Genomic DNA, 17,135 nt, shown 5'->3' on the forward strand with positions numbered 1-17,135 from the left:
GCCTTTTGAAGTTTAATATTCACATAAATCCATATCGCGATTCATATTTTACTGTTCCCAAAATTAAGACCTCTTTAAATGATAATAAATACTTTTAGTGATAATAATTATATGATATGATGATATGTAATATAATAGAATTATATGATGAAAATTAAGACATTTTAAATATTAAAACTCCCCCTGTGGTGAAAATCCAGCTTTTAATGTTGTTTATATGTCTATGTGGTGTTTTTAATATGCTTTAAGTCAAACCATGTGCAATTTCATAAGTCGACACCATTGCTGAGTATTTTCTCCTTAAAACTGCAGTGAACCAAAGAAAGTCTCAAAAACACGCTTTGAAATCGCTGGTGTTTCTGATGTCACAAACTACCTTGTAACCAATCAGATCAACGTGTGATCGTCAACCAGTGGATCTCTGAGCTGAGTGAGTGAGTGGAGGCGGGGCTCATTTGCATATTCTTAGAACCGCGTATATTAAATGAGGCAAGGGTGTAAAGTTACATTCAAACTATTTTAAGACATGAAAAAAAAACTTTTACATGTGTCATTTTGGTGATCAAAGATGAGTGTTAAGGGATAAAATGATTGACTACGGGGGACTTTAAGACTTTTTATGGCCCTAAATTTCATCAAACTGAATTTAAGACTTAAGCACACACGGGGATGTAAAATTTTAGCAGACCTGTTGGGACACATGCAGATGTCGTGCATGTAGAACTTGATGGCTTTAGACTGCTCTTTGTTTTTGAAGTGGTAGTCCGCCAGCAGGTAGTACAGCTCGTTCACCACAGGGGGCGCCGGGGAAGCTCCTTCTGGAAGCGCTGGCACCTTGGACAAAGAGAAATGCTTTAAGTGACCGATGAACAGATAAAACAGATCTAGATGAACGGACGACGGTCAGTGAGCTCATACCTTGACAGCACCTCCCTCAATATAAGAAGACACGTCGTCGACGGAGAGTGTGGGGCCGTCATTGCGTGGGATTATTCCAGAAAGCCTTCTAAGCAGGTTGGCAAGGTCAGCTGAGACAGTGCTGGTCTTATAGCTGTCAAACTCTGGCAAGGTTTTGGGCTTAAAGTACTCAAACATAAAGATGGCATCGCTCCAATGAAGCTCCACCTAGATCAGAGAGGACATAGAAAGAGGAAGATAGATGGAAGGGGCAGACAGACTGATGGCACCATGTAAGCAGGGTCCACAGTGTTATTTTAGTATTCTTTACATACTAATTTCAGTTTTCATTCTTTTTATTCTGTATTTACATTTAGCTTTAATTTTATTTAAATTTTATTTCAGTCAACATTTAAATTACTATTTTTTTAAGTTCAGTATTAGATTAAAAACACTAAGTTGTTCATCTAATTTCAACTTGTTTTAGTTTTAGTTAACATTGGGGGGGGGGGGGGGGTTCATCACGATACGCTCTGATATCGATTCTCATAGCCAGCGATATGACATTCATCCAAGACGTTTTCAGTTACAGAAATTAAATAAAGTATCATTAAATGTAAAACAACACTTCACTGTATACATTAAATATAGATAAATCCGAATTAAAGTTACAAAAGTTATTCAGTGAGTACAACTTCAAAAGCAGTGAGAGATTTTTTCTTTGTCTTTTGTTGTTTGATTAACATTAATGACAGACATCAGGAATATTAGGCTGCTGTCACTTTAAGAGCTAATGCACGGATCCAATATACTGTTACACATGCGTTTTATTTCTCAACTGTTATGCACATTCCTGACATTTATGACATTCCACATTTCTCCTGTTATACACACTGACTGTGTTCATCAGAATATTTGCCAAGACGGGCATTTTGAGATAATTTTGTCTGAATTCGTCCTTTAAAGCACAAAAAGAAGCAAAAGACTACTCGATCCCTGCGCACACAAAAAACTTCTCACAGACACTTTCACGCCTTTTTGCGCTTGAATTCTTAAATTGGCAACGCTTTGTGATGATTCTGCACTGGTCCAATCAGGACAACTTTTTTGCCACTAAATGAACCTGCCTATGAATTTAAATTTGATCTGCCATAAATATTTCTTACTAGATAAAAACTGTACATTATTATTTCTAATACAGTATACATTTTAAAAATATATATATACACAGTGAGGAAAATAAGTATTTGAACACCCTGCTATTTTGCAAGTTCTCCCACTTAGAAATCATGGAGGGGTCTGAAATTGTCATCGTAGGTGCATGTCCACTGTGAGAGACATAATCTAAAAAAAAAAAATCCAGAAATCACAATGTATGATTTTTTAACTATTTATTTGTATGATACAGCTGCAAATAAGTATTTGAACACCTGAGAAAATCAATGTTAATATTTGGTACAGTAGCCTTTGTTTGCAATTACAGAGGTCAAACGTTTCCTGTAGTTTTTCACCAGGTTTGCACACACTGCAGGAGGGATTTTGGCCCACTCCTCCACACAGATCTTCTCTAGATCAGTCAGGTTTCTGGGCTGTCGCTGAGAAACACGGAGTTTGAGCTCCCTCCAAAGATTCTCTATTGGGTTTAGGTCTGGAGACTGGCTAGGCCACGCCAGAACCTTGATATGCTTCTTACAGAGCCACTCCTTGGTTATCCTGGCTGTGTGCTTCGGGTCATTGTCATGTTGGAAGACCCAGCCTCGACCCATCTTCAATGCTCTAACTGAGGGAAGGAGGTTGTTCCCCAAAATCTCGCAATACATGGCCCCGGTCATCCTCTCCTTAATACAGTGCAGTCGCCCTGTCCCATGTGCAGAAAAACACCCCCAAAGCATGATGCTACCACCCCCATGCTTCACAGTAGGGATGGTGTTCTTGGGATGGTACTCATCATTCTTCTTCCTCCAAACACGGTTAGTGGAATTATGACCAAAAAGTTCTATTTTGGTCTCATCTGACCACATGACTTTCTCCTATGACTCCTCTGGATCATCCAAATGGTCATTGGCAAACTTAAGATGGGCCTTGACATGTGCTGGTTTAAGCAGGGGAACCTTCCGTGCCATGCATGATTTCAAACCATGACGTCTTAGTGTATTACAAACAGTAACCTTGGAAACGGTGGTCCCAGCTCTTTTCAGGTCATTGACCAGCTCCTCCCGTGTAGTTCTGGGCTGATTTCTCACCTTTCTTAGGATCATTGAGACCCCACGAGGTGAGATCTTGCATGGAGCCCCAGTCCGAGGGAGATTGACAGTCATGTTTAGCTTCTTCCATTTTCTAATGATTGCTCCAACAGTGGACCTTTTTTCACCAAGCTGCTTGGCAATTTCCCCGTAGCCCTTTCCAGCCTTGTGGAGGTGTACAATTTTGTCTCTAGTGTCTTTGGACAGCTCTTTGGTCTTGGCCATGTTAGTAGTTGGATTCTTAATGATTGTATGGGGTGGACAGGTGTCTTTATGCAGCTAACGACCTCAAACAGGTGCATCTAATTTAGGATAATAAATGGAGTGGAGGTGGACATTTTAAAGGCAGACTAACAGGTCTTTGAGGGTCAGAATTCTAGCTGATAGACAGGTGTTCAAATACTTATTTGCAGCGGTATCATACAAATAAATAGTTAAAAAATCATACATTTTGATTTCTGGATTTTTTATTTATTTAGATTATGTCTCTCACAGTGGACATGCACCTACGATGACAATTTCAGACCCCTCCATGATTTCCAAGTGGGAGAACTTGCAAAATAGCAGGGTGTTCAAATACTTATTTTCCTCACTGTATATATATATATCAGTTAAAAAAAATTATTGTATTATAATATATATAATTTATACAATATAATTTTGTCTCTGATGGTGGGATTTAAATAATTTTCTACCTATCACTTTTTACTATATGAATTTTGGTCACTGCATGTACATCTCACTGAGCTGCAGCTTTTGCTGTACGCACATGAATGACAAGTTTTGACTGGATTTCTGTCAATCTGTGAATTAGAACAGGCTCCTTTTGTCCCCCACAGGAATAACAGTAATCTGAACACAGCAACAGGCGTGCAATAATATCCTCCACGCTGAGATATTTTTCATTATCAGAACCATTCGACTACAATGACGAGTGACAAAAGACAGAATAATCAATTACCCATCTGAATAAAACGCAATTTTCACACTGGCATTATGACAATGTTTTTTTGGGAGAACTGAGTCTAACGCCTATAACAGGTTCAAAAAATTTAGCTGATTAGTTTTGATTTATAACACTAATAATGTAGGATCAGATAAATGAAAGAAACAAAACGGGGTTGATGCTAAAGAGAATAAAACTAGATTATACTGTTTGTTAATTAACTCAGAAAAAGTAAGTGGTTAAAAATCAGACGATCAGGATGAGTTATGGATGGAAACTAGCTTTTGTTCAGCAAACCGGGATCCAGTATTTTGTAACCTGATAATGATTCAGTACAGGAGGGCCGAAAGAAAATGTAATTACGCCACATTTTGTTGCATGTATCCTTTGTGGATTAGACCATTCCAGAATGCACAACAACTCACTAAATTCATCCAAAATTGTGACCCTGGACCACAAAACCAGTCACATGGGTAAATTTTTTGAAATTGAGATTTATACATCATCTGAAAGCTGAATAAATAAGCTTTTCGTTGATGTATGGTTTGTTAGGATAGGACAATATTTGGTCGAGATACAACTATTGAACATCTGGAATCTGAGGGAGCAAAAAAATCGAAACATTGAGAAAATCTCCTTTAAAGTTGTGCATTTATGTTCACGATTGTGCAGCATTCACTCACAAAAATACATGTTTTATATATTTACGGTAGGATATTTACAAAATATCTTCATGGAACATGATCTTTACTTGATATCCTAATGATTTTTGGCATAAAAGAAAATTCGATAATTTTGACCCATACAATGTATTGTTGTTGCCACAAATAAACCCGTGCGACATGTGACTGGTTTTGTGATCCAGGGTCACAATTAAGGAAAAAGTCGAGAGAAATGTTGATTTTTAAACCTACAGTATAAATGTATTTTATTCCCTATTGCAAAGTAGTATAGAAGCATGCTAATTATAACAACCACAGCTAAAAACCCCAAATTACCAACATTCACTTTGAGTTTTGTGGTTGTTTTTCCCTTTTGCTAAAATGGCGCTGTACCTCACAGCTCCACACTCGAAGCACAGTTCAATATTTGCCAGTTGCCTGCAAAAACACAAGCAGCATCTACACCACACAATCTGTTTCCTCCAGAGACAGAAATAAGCACAGAACACCTCGGTATTGTACTTTGATGGTGTGTACAGCAGTTCCTGTGTACAGAGCAGTGCTGCATAATGGGAGTGTGTGGGTGGCTAAATGATCAATGTGACTCTTGCTGCCAAAAGATAATCAATCACCGAATTCTTGCTGAATCAGACCGCCAACTCCAACACGCCACCTACCTTCATTAGCACGGGGACAGAGCTCATTCTCCAGTTTTAAAGCTTTTAGATCTTACAGACATAAAATGAGGAGAGTATGGAGATGTGTTAGAGAGTAGCTTATGATACTCAAGTAACTGAAGTCAACACTATTAACTTAAATACATTTTTAGTAGCAGAAAGCATTTTTAGTAGTAGCTTCATTTGCAGTAAAAAGGAATTTATTCCTAAAAGTATTGGTGTAGCGTGACGGTCACAGTTGTTTATGATACATTATTCAGTGGCCACAAAGAATATAGAGTGAGAGAAGAGTCACAGGAGAGCTAGTCTGTTTGAACCAGAGATTATTGCCATGTAAAAGTAGGCGGAGCCTCAGAGACGCAACACACAGGGTTAGGCTATTATGTAATCGCGACGGACCAATGGTAGTTCGAAGGTGTTTACAAGCCAGAGCAAACTTTTCTGGAAAGTTTCAAACTCCTGAAACTGACACAAAATGGCTTGATTTCGTTCGAAACGACGTCAATCTTCAATTTCACTTAAAGTTATAACTTTGGTGGGAATCAACAGAGACCTGGCGATATATTATAATAATATCTAGGTCACAAATCTATAATACTCTGTCCGTGCCAAAAAAATGCTATTCAGCCTCTTTCAATGTGCTTTTCAGTTTGATAGTGACAAAAATGATATTGCCATTTAAGTTATTTAAATGTGTTTTTGTTCGTAGTTTGCTAAATGGACAGCTTAAAGTCCCCCTGTGGTGAAAATCCAGCTTTTAATGTTGTTTATATGTCTATGTGGCGTTTTTAATGTGCTTTAAGACAAACCATGTGTAAATTCATAAGTCGACAGCATTGCTGAGTATTTTCTCCTTAAAACTGCAGTGAACCTAAAGCTCTATTCGCACGGGATTAGTATTACCTAGGGACCTCCGGTAATTTGTGTAGCTTTCCTGTACAAATTTCCTCCGGCTTTCCTGTAGCTCAGTGGTAAGAGCATTGCGTTAACAACGCAAGGTTGTGGGTTCGATCCCAGGGGATTGCACATACCTATGTATAAATGTATAGGATAATGCAATGTAAGTCGCTTTGGATAAAAGCGTCTGCCAAATGCGTAAATGTAAATTTGTAATAATCGCGGAGGTCGTCTGTGATTTTTATCCCGTGCGAATCTGCCATGTCTGTAAAAATGTCTGTAAAAATTCCCCCAAAAATGACCTACCGTATTTCGGCCAACACAGGGGTCCTCTGATAATACCAGTCCCGTGCGAATCCCCATGTCTGTGATTTGGGCTGTTTTTCTGTGAGCCTATCGTTTCCTAAAGAACGTAATAACCATTATGGGCCGTTTAACAGTCCATTTTACGTCTGTATTAAAACTATATTAACAATAAAATCTCTCGATATGCTTTACTCCAATCCGATTATAGTTTTTCTCCAAAAAAACTATGAAGTGCTGCAAAAGAGAAAACAAACTACAGTAAAGACGTGATCCGGAAGCTCAACTCGGACCGTTGTCATGGAAACGTCAAATTAAGTATTTTGGCGCAACATGGAAGCTCTTTTGGAAAGTTTGGACGCTTTTTGTGGTAGTGTAATTTAGTAGTCTGTATCGTGGAGCATTTCTTTGTCTCACACGGCCTCTAAAGACGTCCATCCTGTAAGTATCTCAAGAAATCAAAGTGTGAAAGAGTAAAAATGATATTTAATGAAATAAACCAAATAAAATGAATAGAAAAACAAGCCTATCGCGACGTTTCGGTATTTATAATACCTTCTTCAGGCAGGCTTGTTGGACAAAGAATAAAAGAAAAAGAAGATATATTATATATTTATACAATAATATCATATTCTATAATATATATATCATATATTTCTCTAATAAATTGGTTTTAAATAAGTTCTTTTTTTGAATTGCAATACTGCAGCGCGATCTTCGTTTCAGCACGTTCAGCTAGTGAAGTGTGAATGGGTGGGCGCACGCTGTAAAGTCCGTAAACTCGAGGGAATTATACGAACATTTATTTGCCCGTGTGAATGAGCCACCAAAAACACAGACGTCAGGGGGTAATTTCTTAATTACAGAGGTCCAGGGGTAATACTAATCCCGTGCGAATAGGGCTAAAGACAGTCTCAAAAACACGCTTTGAAATCGCTGGTGTTTCTGATGTCACAAACTACCTTGTATCCAATCAGATCAACGTGTGATCGTCAACCAGTGGATCTCTGAGCTGAGTGAGTGAGTGGAGGCGGGGCTCATTTGCATATTCATAGAACCACGTATACTAAATGAGGCAAGGGTGTAAAGTTACAGTCAAGATATTTTAAGGCATTTTCAAGGAAAGAACATTTAAATATTTCATTTTGGAGGTCAAAGATGAATTTTAAGGGATAAAATTATTGACTACATGGGGACTTTAAAAAAAGTTTAGTTCACCCAAAAATGATCTTTTCATTTTTCCAACCATGCTTACTATGCGGTAACAAACCTTATCAGTTCTTGCACATCAAGCAAGCACATTTGAGCTTCAGTTTACCATATTTTGAAGTTTATATGTGAATAAAAGCCCAAATTAAACCTGTTCATCATATAAAATGATTGTGTTTCTTCAGAAGACTTGGCTTTAACCACACAGTTCAAGTGGAATACTTTTACAATGTCTTTATGAACTTTAACAAGCTTGAAAATATTGGATGCATGGACAGGGCTCGACAGTACAAGCGTTTCACTCACATTTGCAACTAAAAATAGATGTGTGCAAACTGAAAAATGTATTTAGGAGCATGTGTGTTTAGTAAGAGAGCACATTTTATCTCCCGCATCTTTGAATAACAAGGAATCACTTGTATTCATCATTTGGGGGTTGGATTGGGGATATGTGAAAAAACAAGTTGTGATTGTCAAAACATTTGGTAACTAAACAGAATTTCATTAATTTTAGTGACAACATGCTACAATTACTGGTAAGCTGCTGTATTTATTATTGCTTGACATCTTGATTCAATATCGATTCATTTGGATGATTATTAGGTACAGTTGATACATGCTAATTTTTCTCAAGAAAAAAAAAATCTCACTAATGCTGTAAACATACAGAGTCAGCTGGTATATTATTAAAGGTTAAAAATAACAAATTAAATATAATGCGTTTTTTATTATAATAACAATTTTATAATATGTTAATGATACAAGTAAAAATATAATATGTAGCCTAATATAGTATAGACATATTTAACAAAACACTCCTCTCTATAACTAATGTTTCTAGCCTATATATGGTCATTAAATGGCTTTCCTGAGGTAAATGTAACGTTGTGTGACATTGTTCTCTACCTGTTTTATGGACCTCTTACCGCCGTTGAAAAACACTGATTAATCCGAGGCATATACATTTCGGTAAGTTGTACTATATCTTTCAACATGCCTATTGTTCATTCGGGTTTATTTACTAGTAGCCTAGTAAAGAAGAGTAAGAGATGATCGGTTCACGTGCCGCTTGAACTCTGTCAGAGATCTGTCACGTCACATTTACACGCGCCAAAACGGCATTTAATGTTTGACTTTCGTAATTAAATTGACAGAATCTGAGAGCTGATAACTTGTTTTATATCATAAGTAACCTGCTCTTGTCTGTCGGTGTCAGTGTCCTCTTCTTCGCGATGAGAAAATGGATGTGTGGCGTGAGAGCGTGTGAAAAGTGTCAGCTACGTGAGTCTCACGCTGAATGAGTGAGAGTTGGCAGCTCTGCACATGCATGGCCTTGGTTATTTAAAAGTTCTTTCACATGCAGAAAAAGCTATTATTTTGATGAAAGATTTTAAAAACAAACATTAATTATCTTTTGAACAACAAGCACTGATGAATTGTGCGCATCAGGGACATTTAGTAAGAGTGTGTGTTTGTGTGTGTTTGTGCGTGCGTGTGTGTGTGTTACCTGTGGGGCAGAATGCTCCTCCAGGTATCGGGCTTTGCTCTTCTTGCTCGGGTAAGCGTACAAGCAGAAGAAACACTGCTCCAGTGCCGTCTCCAGATCCTCTTTATACGGCAGCTTCTCCTGTCCTGAGAGAGTCTCCCGCAGCACACGCACCTGAACACACAGACAAGCTCAATCATTACACTGCACAAGCTTTTCTCATTTCAAGGCTAAATATTTAGCTAAATGGTGCAGTGGTGTTTTGAACTCAATTACACTACAATTCAAAAGTTTGAGGTCGGAAAAGATTTTTTAAATGTTTTTTAAAGAAGTATATTCTGCTCACCAAGGCAAAATATTATTAAAAATAACTTTTCTATGTTGATATATTGTAAAATGTAATTCATTCCTGTGATCAAAGCTGAATTTTCATCATCATTACTCCAGTCTTCAGTGTCACATGATCCTTCAGAAATTTATTCTAATATGATGATTTGCTGATCAAGAAACATTTCTGATTATTATTGATGTTGAAAACAGTTGTGCTGCTTCATATTTTAGTGGAAACTGTGATTATAGGGAATTCTTTGATGAATAGAAAGTTCAAAAGAACAGCATTTATTTGAAACTATTTTGTAACATTACAAAATGTCTTTACTGTCACATTTAATGCATCCTTGCTGAAAAAAAAAATATATTTCTTTCTAGAAAAAAAGAATAAAATCTTACTGACCTCAACTGGCCTTTTATTGTGGCCAGCCTAAGGCACACCTGTGCACTAATCATGCTGTCTAATCAGCATGTTGATATGCCACACCTGTGAGGTGGATGGATTATCTCGGCGAAGGAGAAGTGCTCACTAACACAGATTTAGACTGATTTGTGAACAATATTTGAGAGAAATAGGCCATTTGTGTACATAGAAAAAGTCTTAGATCTTTGAGTTCAGCTCATGAAAAATGGGGGCAAAAACAAAAGTGTTGCATTTATAATTTTGTTCAGTGTACTTCAAAAATACACATGACAAAATTCAGGTCCAGATTACAGAAGCATAGAAACATGTTCCAGAGAGATCGGCATGATATGACAAGACTCACAAAGAACTTGAGCAGAGCGCCATCAGAGTTGCAGCACCAGGAGCGCCGGCCCAGGTATTCATGTGCCGTGTTCAGGAGCATCAGGGAGGAGGGCAGCAGTGGAGTGTCATCCTCTACAGATCACACACACATACACAGCTGGGTCAACAACACACTCAAATATTAATACATACTGAGGTTATCACTATACTTAAACGTGCACTGTGTCACTTTTGGCCCTCTATGGTTAAAAAAACTGCATGCATTTTGCAGAAGGACATTGTTTTGGTTGTGCTTCGGTTCTGTGTGACTGTGCGGATGAATATGACCCTTTACAATAGATCCTGCTTTTCAATGAACTCTGTTAGAGCTACACATGGCAGTTTACCTGTTCAATAAAATATCTTCCTCACCTGTTGAGTAATAAAAACACAACATTTCAAATCCCTCAGTTCTCACCATCTCTGAAAAGCCAAGCTGATGTTGATTCTGGTTTTATTACGAGCTCTGTCTCGTTCTCTTTTCCCGATCGGGCCAATGCTACATCGTCACGAAAGTTTATCATTTGCATGGGTTTTTAAGTCTTGCCAATTTAAACATTCAAGTGATTTTAAAGCGATTTCAAGTGCAAGAAGTATGGAAAAGAACTCGGGAACAAATACAGACATAATTGTGTTAAAATGCCAGTCTTAGCGAGTATCCTAGTAAACAGTCATTAACAGAAGTGGCCAAAAGTGATGTCCAGCCTAGGAAAACTGACATCTTCACCCTTTATTTTAATATTATTAAAAATTGGTTAAAGATTTTGCAAGCATATTGCATAGTTGTGAGCCGATATTTTTATTTGCCAAATTGTGCAGACATCATTTCTGGCCAGTCAAAAACAAGAGAGAACCAACAAAATATTCACAAATGATCATGTTGTAGTCAATGTATGCTTTTTCCTCTTAGCTTTTGGTTTTTCTATGCATTTTTTTGCATAGTACAAAAAACCCTGTAGCTGTAGTTAGCTTTTTTTGGCAAATAATTTTATCAGATAAATAGCTTAACCTAGTTAAGTGTTTTGTTTATCCCTCATTTTTAAAATATATAAATAAATAAAAAAGTCCTCATATTTGAATGTTTAATCAAACTTTTAGGGTCTTTAAAAACAAATACCCCCTCCGGACATCACTTTTGGCGACTAATGTATGTATTAAGTGAACGTAAACAGTTGAGGGAACAAAAACACGGTCTTAAAGTGACAGCAGACTAATATAATATGTTAATTAAACAACAAGAGAAAAAGAGGAAATCACTCATTGCTCCTGACTCAAAGACTTTTATAACTTTAATTAGGATTAATCTATATATAATTTATACAGTGAAGACTATGCAGTGTCATTTTACATTTAATTACTTTATTCAATTTCTGTACCTGAACACAAAAAAATATTGATTTGTACGAAAAAACGAATTTGTATCTTTGTTCAGTTGTATTTATATGTGGTATTGGTAATTTATTCATTTATTCTTATTTAACTACTGACTGTTCACTTGTCTTCAACAGTGTTTGCTGTGGTAACGAAATTAGAATTGAGGTTTGTAAAATTTCACTAGTCTCTAAAATGTTGGTGTCATAACCTTACTTACTTGAATACAAGAACTATTTTATAGATTTGTTTTGTGAAAATATAGGCAGGGCAAATACAAATCTGAACCACTGGCCCCACCAGACCAATAGAAGACATCTTAAGTGTTGAGCTTTGTTTAATGTCATTATCTTTCTTTCTTCATACCATCGTCATCCTCGTCTGTGATGTGCTGTCGCAGCATGCAGTCGAACGCTGCCTCCTCCTGTTTGATGAGGTGGTACAGCAGAATCCATGGCAACAGTGATGAGAAATGAGCCTCTTTGGGGTCATCAGGTAAGACCATGCTGTTGGCTATCAACTAGAGGAGCGCACACACACACACACACACACACACACACACACACACAGTAGTTAAAACCTGAGAAACGTGATCATGTAGATACAAACATGGGGATACGTTAAAGGGTTAGTTCACCCAAAAATGAAAATTAGCCCATGATTTACTCACCCTGAAGCCATCCTAGGTGTATATGACACTCTTCTTTCAGACGAATACAATCGGAGTTATATTAAAAAAAATGTCCTGGCTCTTCCAAGCTTTATAATGGGAGTCAATAGCCGCGTTTCCACTGTCGGGCCAAAAGTGGGCGTGCTAGTGTGTGCCAGGGCCAGTCGCGTTTCCACTATTACTTTCGGGGCTTGATCGGGCCTTGTCAGGGCTTCCTCTGGGCTGACGGCCAGAAACCGGTCAGGGTTTAGAGGAGTGGTTACGAACAGAGGCGGAGTTTACCTGAGCCGGGAGACGGCAGCACCGGATGATTCTGTCACCTAACATCAGCAGACTTTTAAAATCATTTACCTCAAAACTCACTTTCATGTTTGAATGCCTTCTGTTTGAGATCGGATGTGGATTCTGATCACTGTATAAGGTAGAAATATTTATACGCGATGCAAAAGACTATGCACGCTAACCATTACCATAGTAAACATGGTAAATATGAACGCTTGAAGAAATCAGACAGATCATAAAGGTTATAACAATCATGTTTTTTTTTTATCTGTCAGTAGCCGACGTCTCGTCTCTTTATACCGGACTATCATAAAATAAAGCAACCTTTTTTTGGCTTTTTCTGTTTCTCTGACTGAATATATCTGTAGCCTACTGGGAGTCGAGGGAGTGTTAAAGCTCCTGGTGACATATTTGTAGAAATTACCATTCTTTCTAAATGTGATGTAAATATATCCTGTAACTACCAAATAAACAGAAACAGCCTCGACTGAATAAGTAAGTGTGTCCTCTTTCTTTTGTGAAATAGACCTAACGGTAAATCACTTTATTTCTATGTGACTAATGTGCAATTTTAACACAAATTAATTAATTATGATCAATTTATAATTTTTTATTGTAAACCTGTGGTAAAACATCGATGCTTGGGTTTTAAATATTCAAGTAAAAAACTAAAAATGCCAGCAAACGGTCGCTTTTATCATGTTTGTTTTGCGATCTCACTGTTTCCAGTGATTTCTTTCTGATTAGTTTTCTGATAAAACTTCCATTTGTTGGTGAAATGATGTGACGTTGTTCCAGAGAGGCGTGTTACAGGTGTGTTTTAGTGAAGTGCTGCGGAGCTTCTGGCCCGGCTAAGGGTATATTTTTAAAAATCTGTGATAAAGTGTCCCATACGACTCTGCGGGGGTTAATAAAGTCCTTCTGGAGTGAAGCGATGCGTTCGTGTAAGAAAAATATCCATATTTAAAACTTAATCGACTAAAATAACTAGCTTCCGGCAGACGGCCGTACGCAAGTCGACTTACGCCAAAAGAGTAATATCAGTCCAGAAGGCCTTTAATAACCCCTGCAGAGCCGTTTGGGACACTATTATCACGGATGGATGCGCTTTGATGGATTTCCAAAAACATATACCCATTATAAAGTGTGGAAGAGCCAGGACATTTTCTAATATAACTCCGATTGTATTCGTCTGAAGAATGTCATGTACACCTAGGATGACTTCAGGGTGAGTAAATCATGGGCTAACTTAAATTTTTGGGTGAACTATCTCTTTAATCCACACACACCTGTATGAGGTTGTTGGCGAGGCGAGGCAGGTTTGTGGAGCGCGGCGTGAGACAGAGAAGCTCAGGCTTGTCAGTGATGCAGATTTCAATTCCCTTCAGCAGGGCCGTGATGGTTGAAACCCACTCCTCCTTGGCAGAGGGGCTGCTGGGTAATGAAGAGTTCAAGTGCTGCATGGCCTCGTTGAGAGACACTTCAGTTGTCTCAAAGCAGGAGCTGAAGTCTTTCAGTCGCAGCAGGGAACTCTGGGGGGGGGAAACAAAGATGGATGTGGAGTCAACAGGTTAAGTGTCTGAAAACGCAACACTTTTGTTGAATTGAGGGTTTAGGAAATGTTCGGTCAAGCTTGTCACATTTAAGACAAATGGGATATCGCACACTTTGAGTAAAGCTAGTCATTATTTCCAATAATAACTAGCTTTTAGCATGCTGGCTCTATCATTTTAAGCTCTGATATGAATCTAACTGATCCACAGATAACACGGCTGCGTTTATGTGACAATCCAGTAACACTTATACTTGTATACTGCAGAATAAAGGTATTCATACAGCCTAATTATATGCATTATGTGTTATTCACTACCGTTCAAAAGTTTTGTAAGATTTGATTTTGAAAGACCTCTTGAATGCTCACCAAGGCTGCATTTATTTGATCAAAAATACAGTAAAAATAGTAATACTGTGAAATATTATTAAAATTTGAAATAAACGTTTTCTATGTGAATATTTAGTAAAGTGTAATTTATTCCTGTGATCAAAGCTGAATTTTCAGCATCATTACTCCAGTCTTCAGTGTCACATGATCCTTCAGAAATCATTCTAATATGATGATTTCATGCTCAAGAAGTTTGGGGAAAAAAACGTATTTTTTACCAGGAGGACATTTTGGAATCTAGAAATCTCTTTTTATCACTGCATAAATCCAAAAATACTGTCGGCAGTCTGCAGCCAAAAGAAGTTTAGGACTAAAATGTTCTGTGGAGATTTCTGACTTGTTTTGAAGATATGTACTGTAATATTAAAAGTGTAAGAAAATAAACACTTTGGATGTGTTCTTTACACTAGTCTGAAAATGACATTGCCATGAGCATATCGGGTCCTTAAGAGTTCCACCAATCACAACAGACTGGGCCATCTGACCAATCAGAGCAGAGCATGCTCTAAGAAAGGAAGGGTTTAGAGAGACTGAATCATTTATCGAACTGTTTCAGGAACTATGAGAATAGTGGTGATGCTGACCTTGGGTGAATGTACACCTGTTGTCGGAGACTCCAAAACAACATTAGGAGCCTATAAAATAGCATATTAGTGTCAGTTTAAGGAGAATGTGTGATGTACCTGCAGCAGCAGCAGCTGTGCTGGTCTCTCGGGAGCAGAGCTGATGTAATCCAGGGGTTTGAGTCGTGCCGAGCCCTGGCCGAAGCTCAGCGTGGGCTGCAGTAAACGCACCACAGACTGATAGTCTCCCGCGTCAAACAGTCTCTGGATCTCCTCTAGAGACTGACATCGCTCTAGAGACTTCAACTTCTTCTCAATCTAAACAGAGCAATGAACATTTGATATGATTCTATACTTAATTGGGTCATATCATGCAAAACTGGACCAATGCAGGCATACTCTAGCATTCACAGCACAACACAAAGTATTCCAGTTCATCCAGACTATTTTATTGGAAACTAAGCTGCAAAAACTATATCCATAACTGTACGGTATCGGCCAATATATGTTTATTTTTAATGTTATCGTTATCGGCCCGATAAGAAAATTTGGCCCACATATTAAAGCCAATAAATAATGCATTATTTATTCACTGTTCGCCATGATGGTTTTGAATTGCTTGAAATATGATTGAAATATGATCAGTGCGACATGTGCAGCGCAAGTCTGTCATATATGCTACATAAAGTTATAATGAGAACATTATAATTGTGTGTTTGGGACATGGCTTTCATTGGTGAGACTTCTGTTTTTGTAATCAGGTTCTAAAAATGTTATACAAATTTGGATTTAGATTTATCTGCAAATATATCGGTTATCGGCTTACGAATAAAGAATTATCGGTATCGGCCAAAAAACGGCGCATCCCTCATGAAGAGTGTAGGCAGGACACCAGACTCATTTTTGCCATTTATAGATCCTAGGAGAGCTATTGGAAAAAAAATATGTTTTTAAGTCCTGCTTCAAATGTAAACTCTTAAAAATAAAGGTTTCACAGCAATGCCACAGAAGAACAATTTTGTTTCTCCTAAGAACAATTCAGGGATCAGTTCTTAAAAGAACCATTTCTCTGAGTGTGAAGAACATTTAAAAAATCTAAACCTTTTTTTACTAGAAATAACCGTTTATGCAATGGAAATGTTCCATGGATTTTGAAGGTTCCGTATGGACCCATAGATGCCAATAAAGAACCTTTAGTGTGCAATACTATGTATATAACTAGTAAATAACTAGGTTTGCACCTGCATAACGATAGCAAGCAATTCTTTTGACCTTCAAGACATGGACAAAGACTGCACAATGAGGTCTCAACTTGCACCTGCATAATAGGAATCCCTTCTTTGGCCTTCAACATGTGATAATGTTTCACAACTTGCTACTTGTAGGGAATAGCTAGAAGATTGGATGAGCTAATTAAAAAGAGTTGGAAAGTACGCTTGTTTTTGGGCAGTCTGTCTGAAGATGAAAAGAAAAGGCAAACCTGTATAAAAACAGTATAAAAATGAGAGCTATGAGTGTTATTGTTAGATGTTAGATGTCTCCATCAATAAAGTCTAAGCTGTGGCATCTGGAACTCTGTGACTCCAGTGATTTCTTGCAAAGAGGAGAAGATTTTCTCCATGACAGTACTAACCCTAAATCTACTCCTAAACCTAACCGTAACCCATGTACACATAAACGCACAAATACACACTAAATCAGTTCTACTACAGGTGCCACTAGTGGACACAAAGCCTGCTGGCCTGAGCTAGTAAGATAATAGTAAGATACTTTGAATTATTGTAAGCCAGAAATAATGATACTGTGTGGTTGAAAAGACGGTTTGTGAAGCTTGTGAACACAGATCTGAATGTTCCAGTGTGATTTTGTC

At 37.7% G+C, this 17,135-nt stretch overlaps 1 protein-coding gene across 6 annotated transcripts in view; it reads right to left on the reverse strand.

The window, feature by feature from the left end:
* Positions 1 to 17,135, reverse strand: part of cabin1 (calcineurin binding protein 1) — a 129,712-nt gene that overhangs the window by 91,131 nt on the left and 21,446 nt on the right. For all 6 annotated transcript variants that reach the window (XM_082188661.1, XM_082188660.1, XM_082188658.1 and 3 more), the window contains exons 16-22: positions 15,386 to 15,583; positions 14,050 to 14,292; positions 12,175 to 12,328; positions 10,418 to 10,530; positions 9,342 to 9,494; positions 919 to 1,125; positions 689 to 834 (exon numbers count right to left, since the gene is read on the reverse strand). In XM_082188661.1, the coding sequence (XP_082044787.1) occupies positions 689 to 834; positions 919 to 1,125; positions 9,342 to 9,494; positions 10,418 to 10,530; positions 12,175 to 12,328; positions 14,050 to 14,292; positions 15,386 to 15,583 (1,214 nt within the window). The remainder of the gene's footprint in view (positions 1 to 688; positions 835 to 918; positions 1,126 to 9,341; positions 9,495 to 10,417; positions 10,531 to 12,174; positions 12,329 to 14,049; positions 14,293 to 15,385; positions 15,584 to 17,135) is intronic.

This window comes from Leuciscus leuciscus (genome assembly GCF_965113295.1).
Source record: "Leuciscus leuciscus genome assembly, chromosome: 13".
Classification (NCBI taxonomy): Eukaryota; Metazoa; Chordata; class Actinopteri; order Cypriniformes; family Leuciscidae; genus Leuciscus; species Leuciscus leuciscus.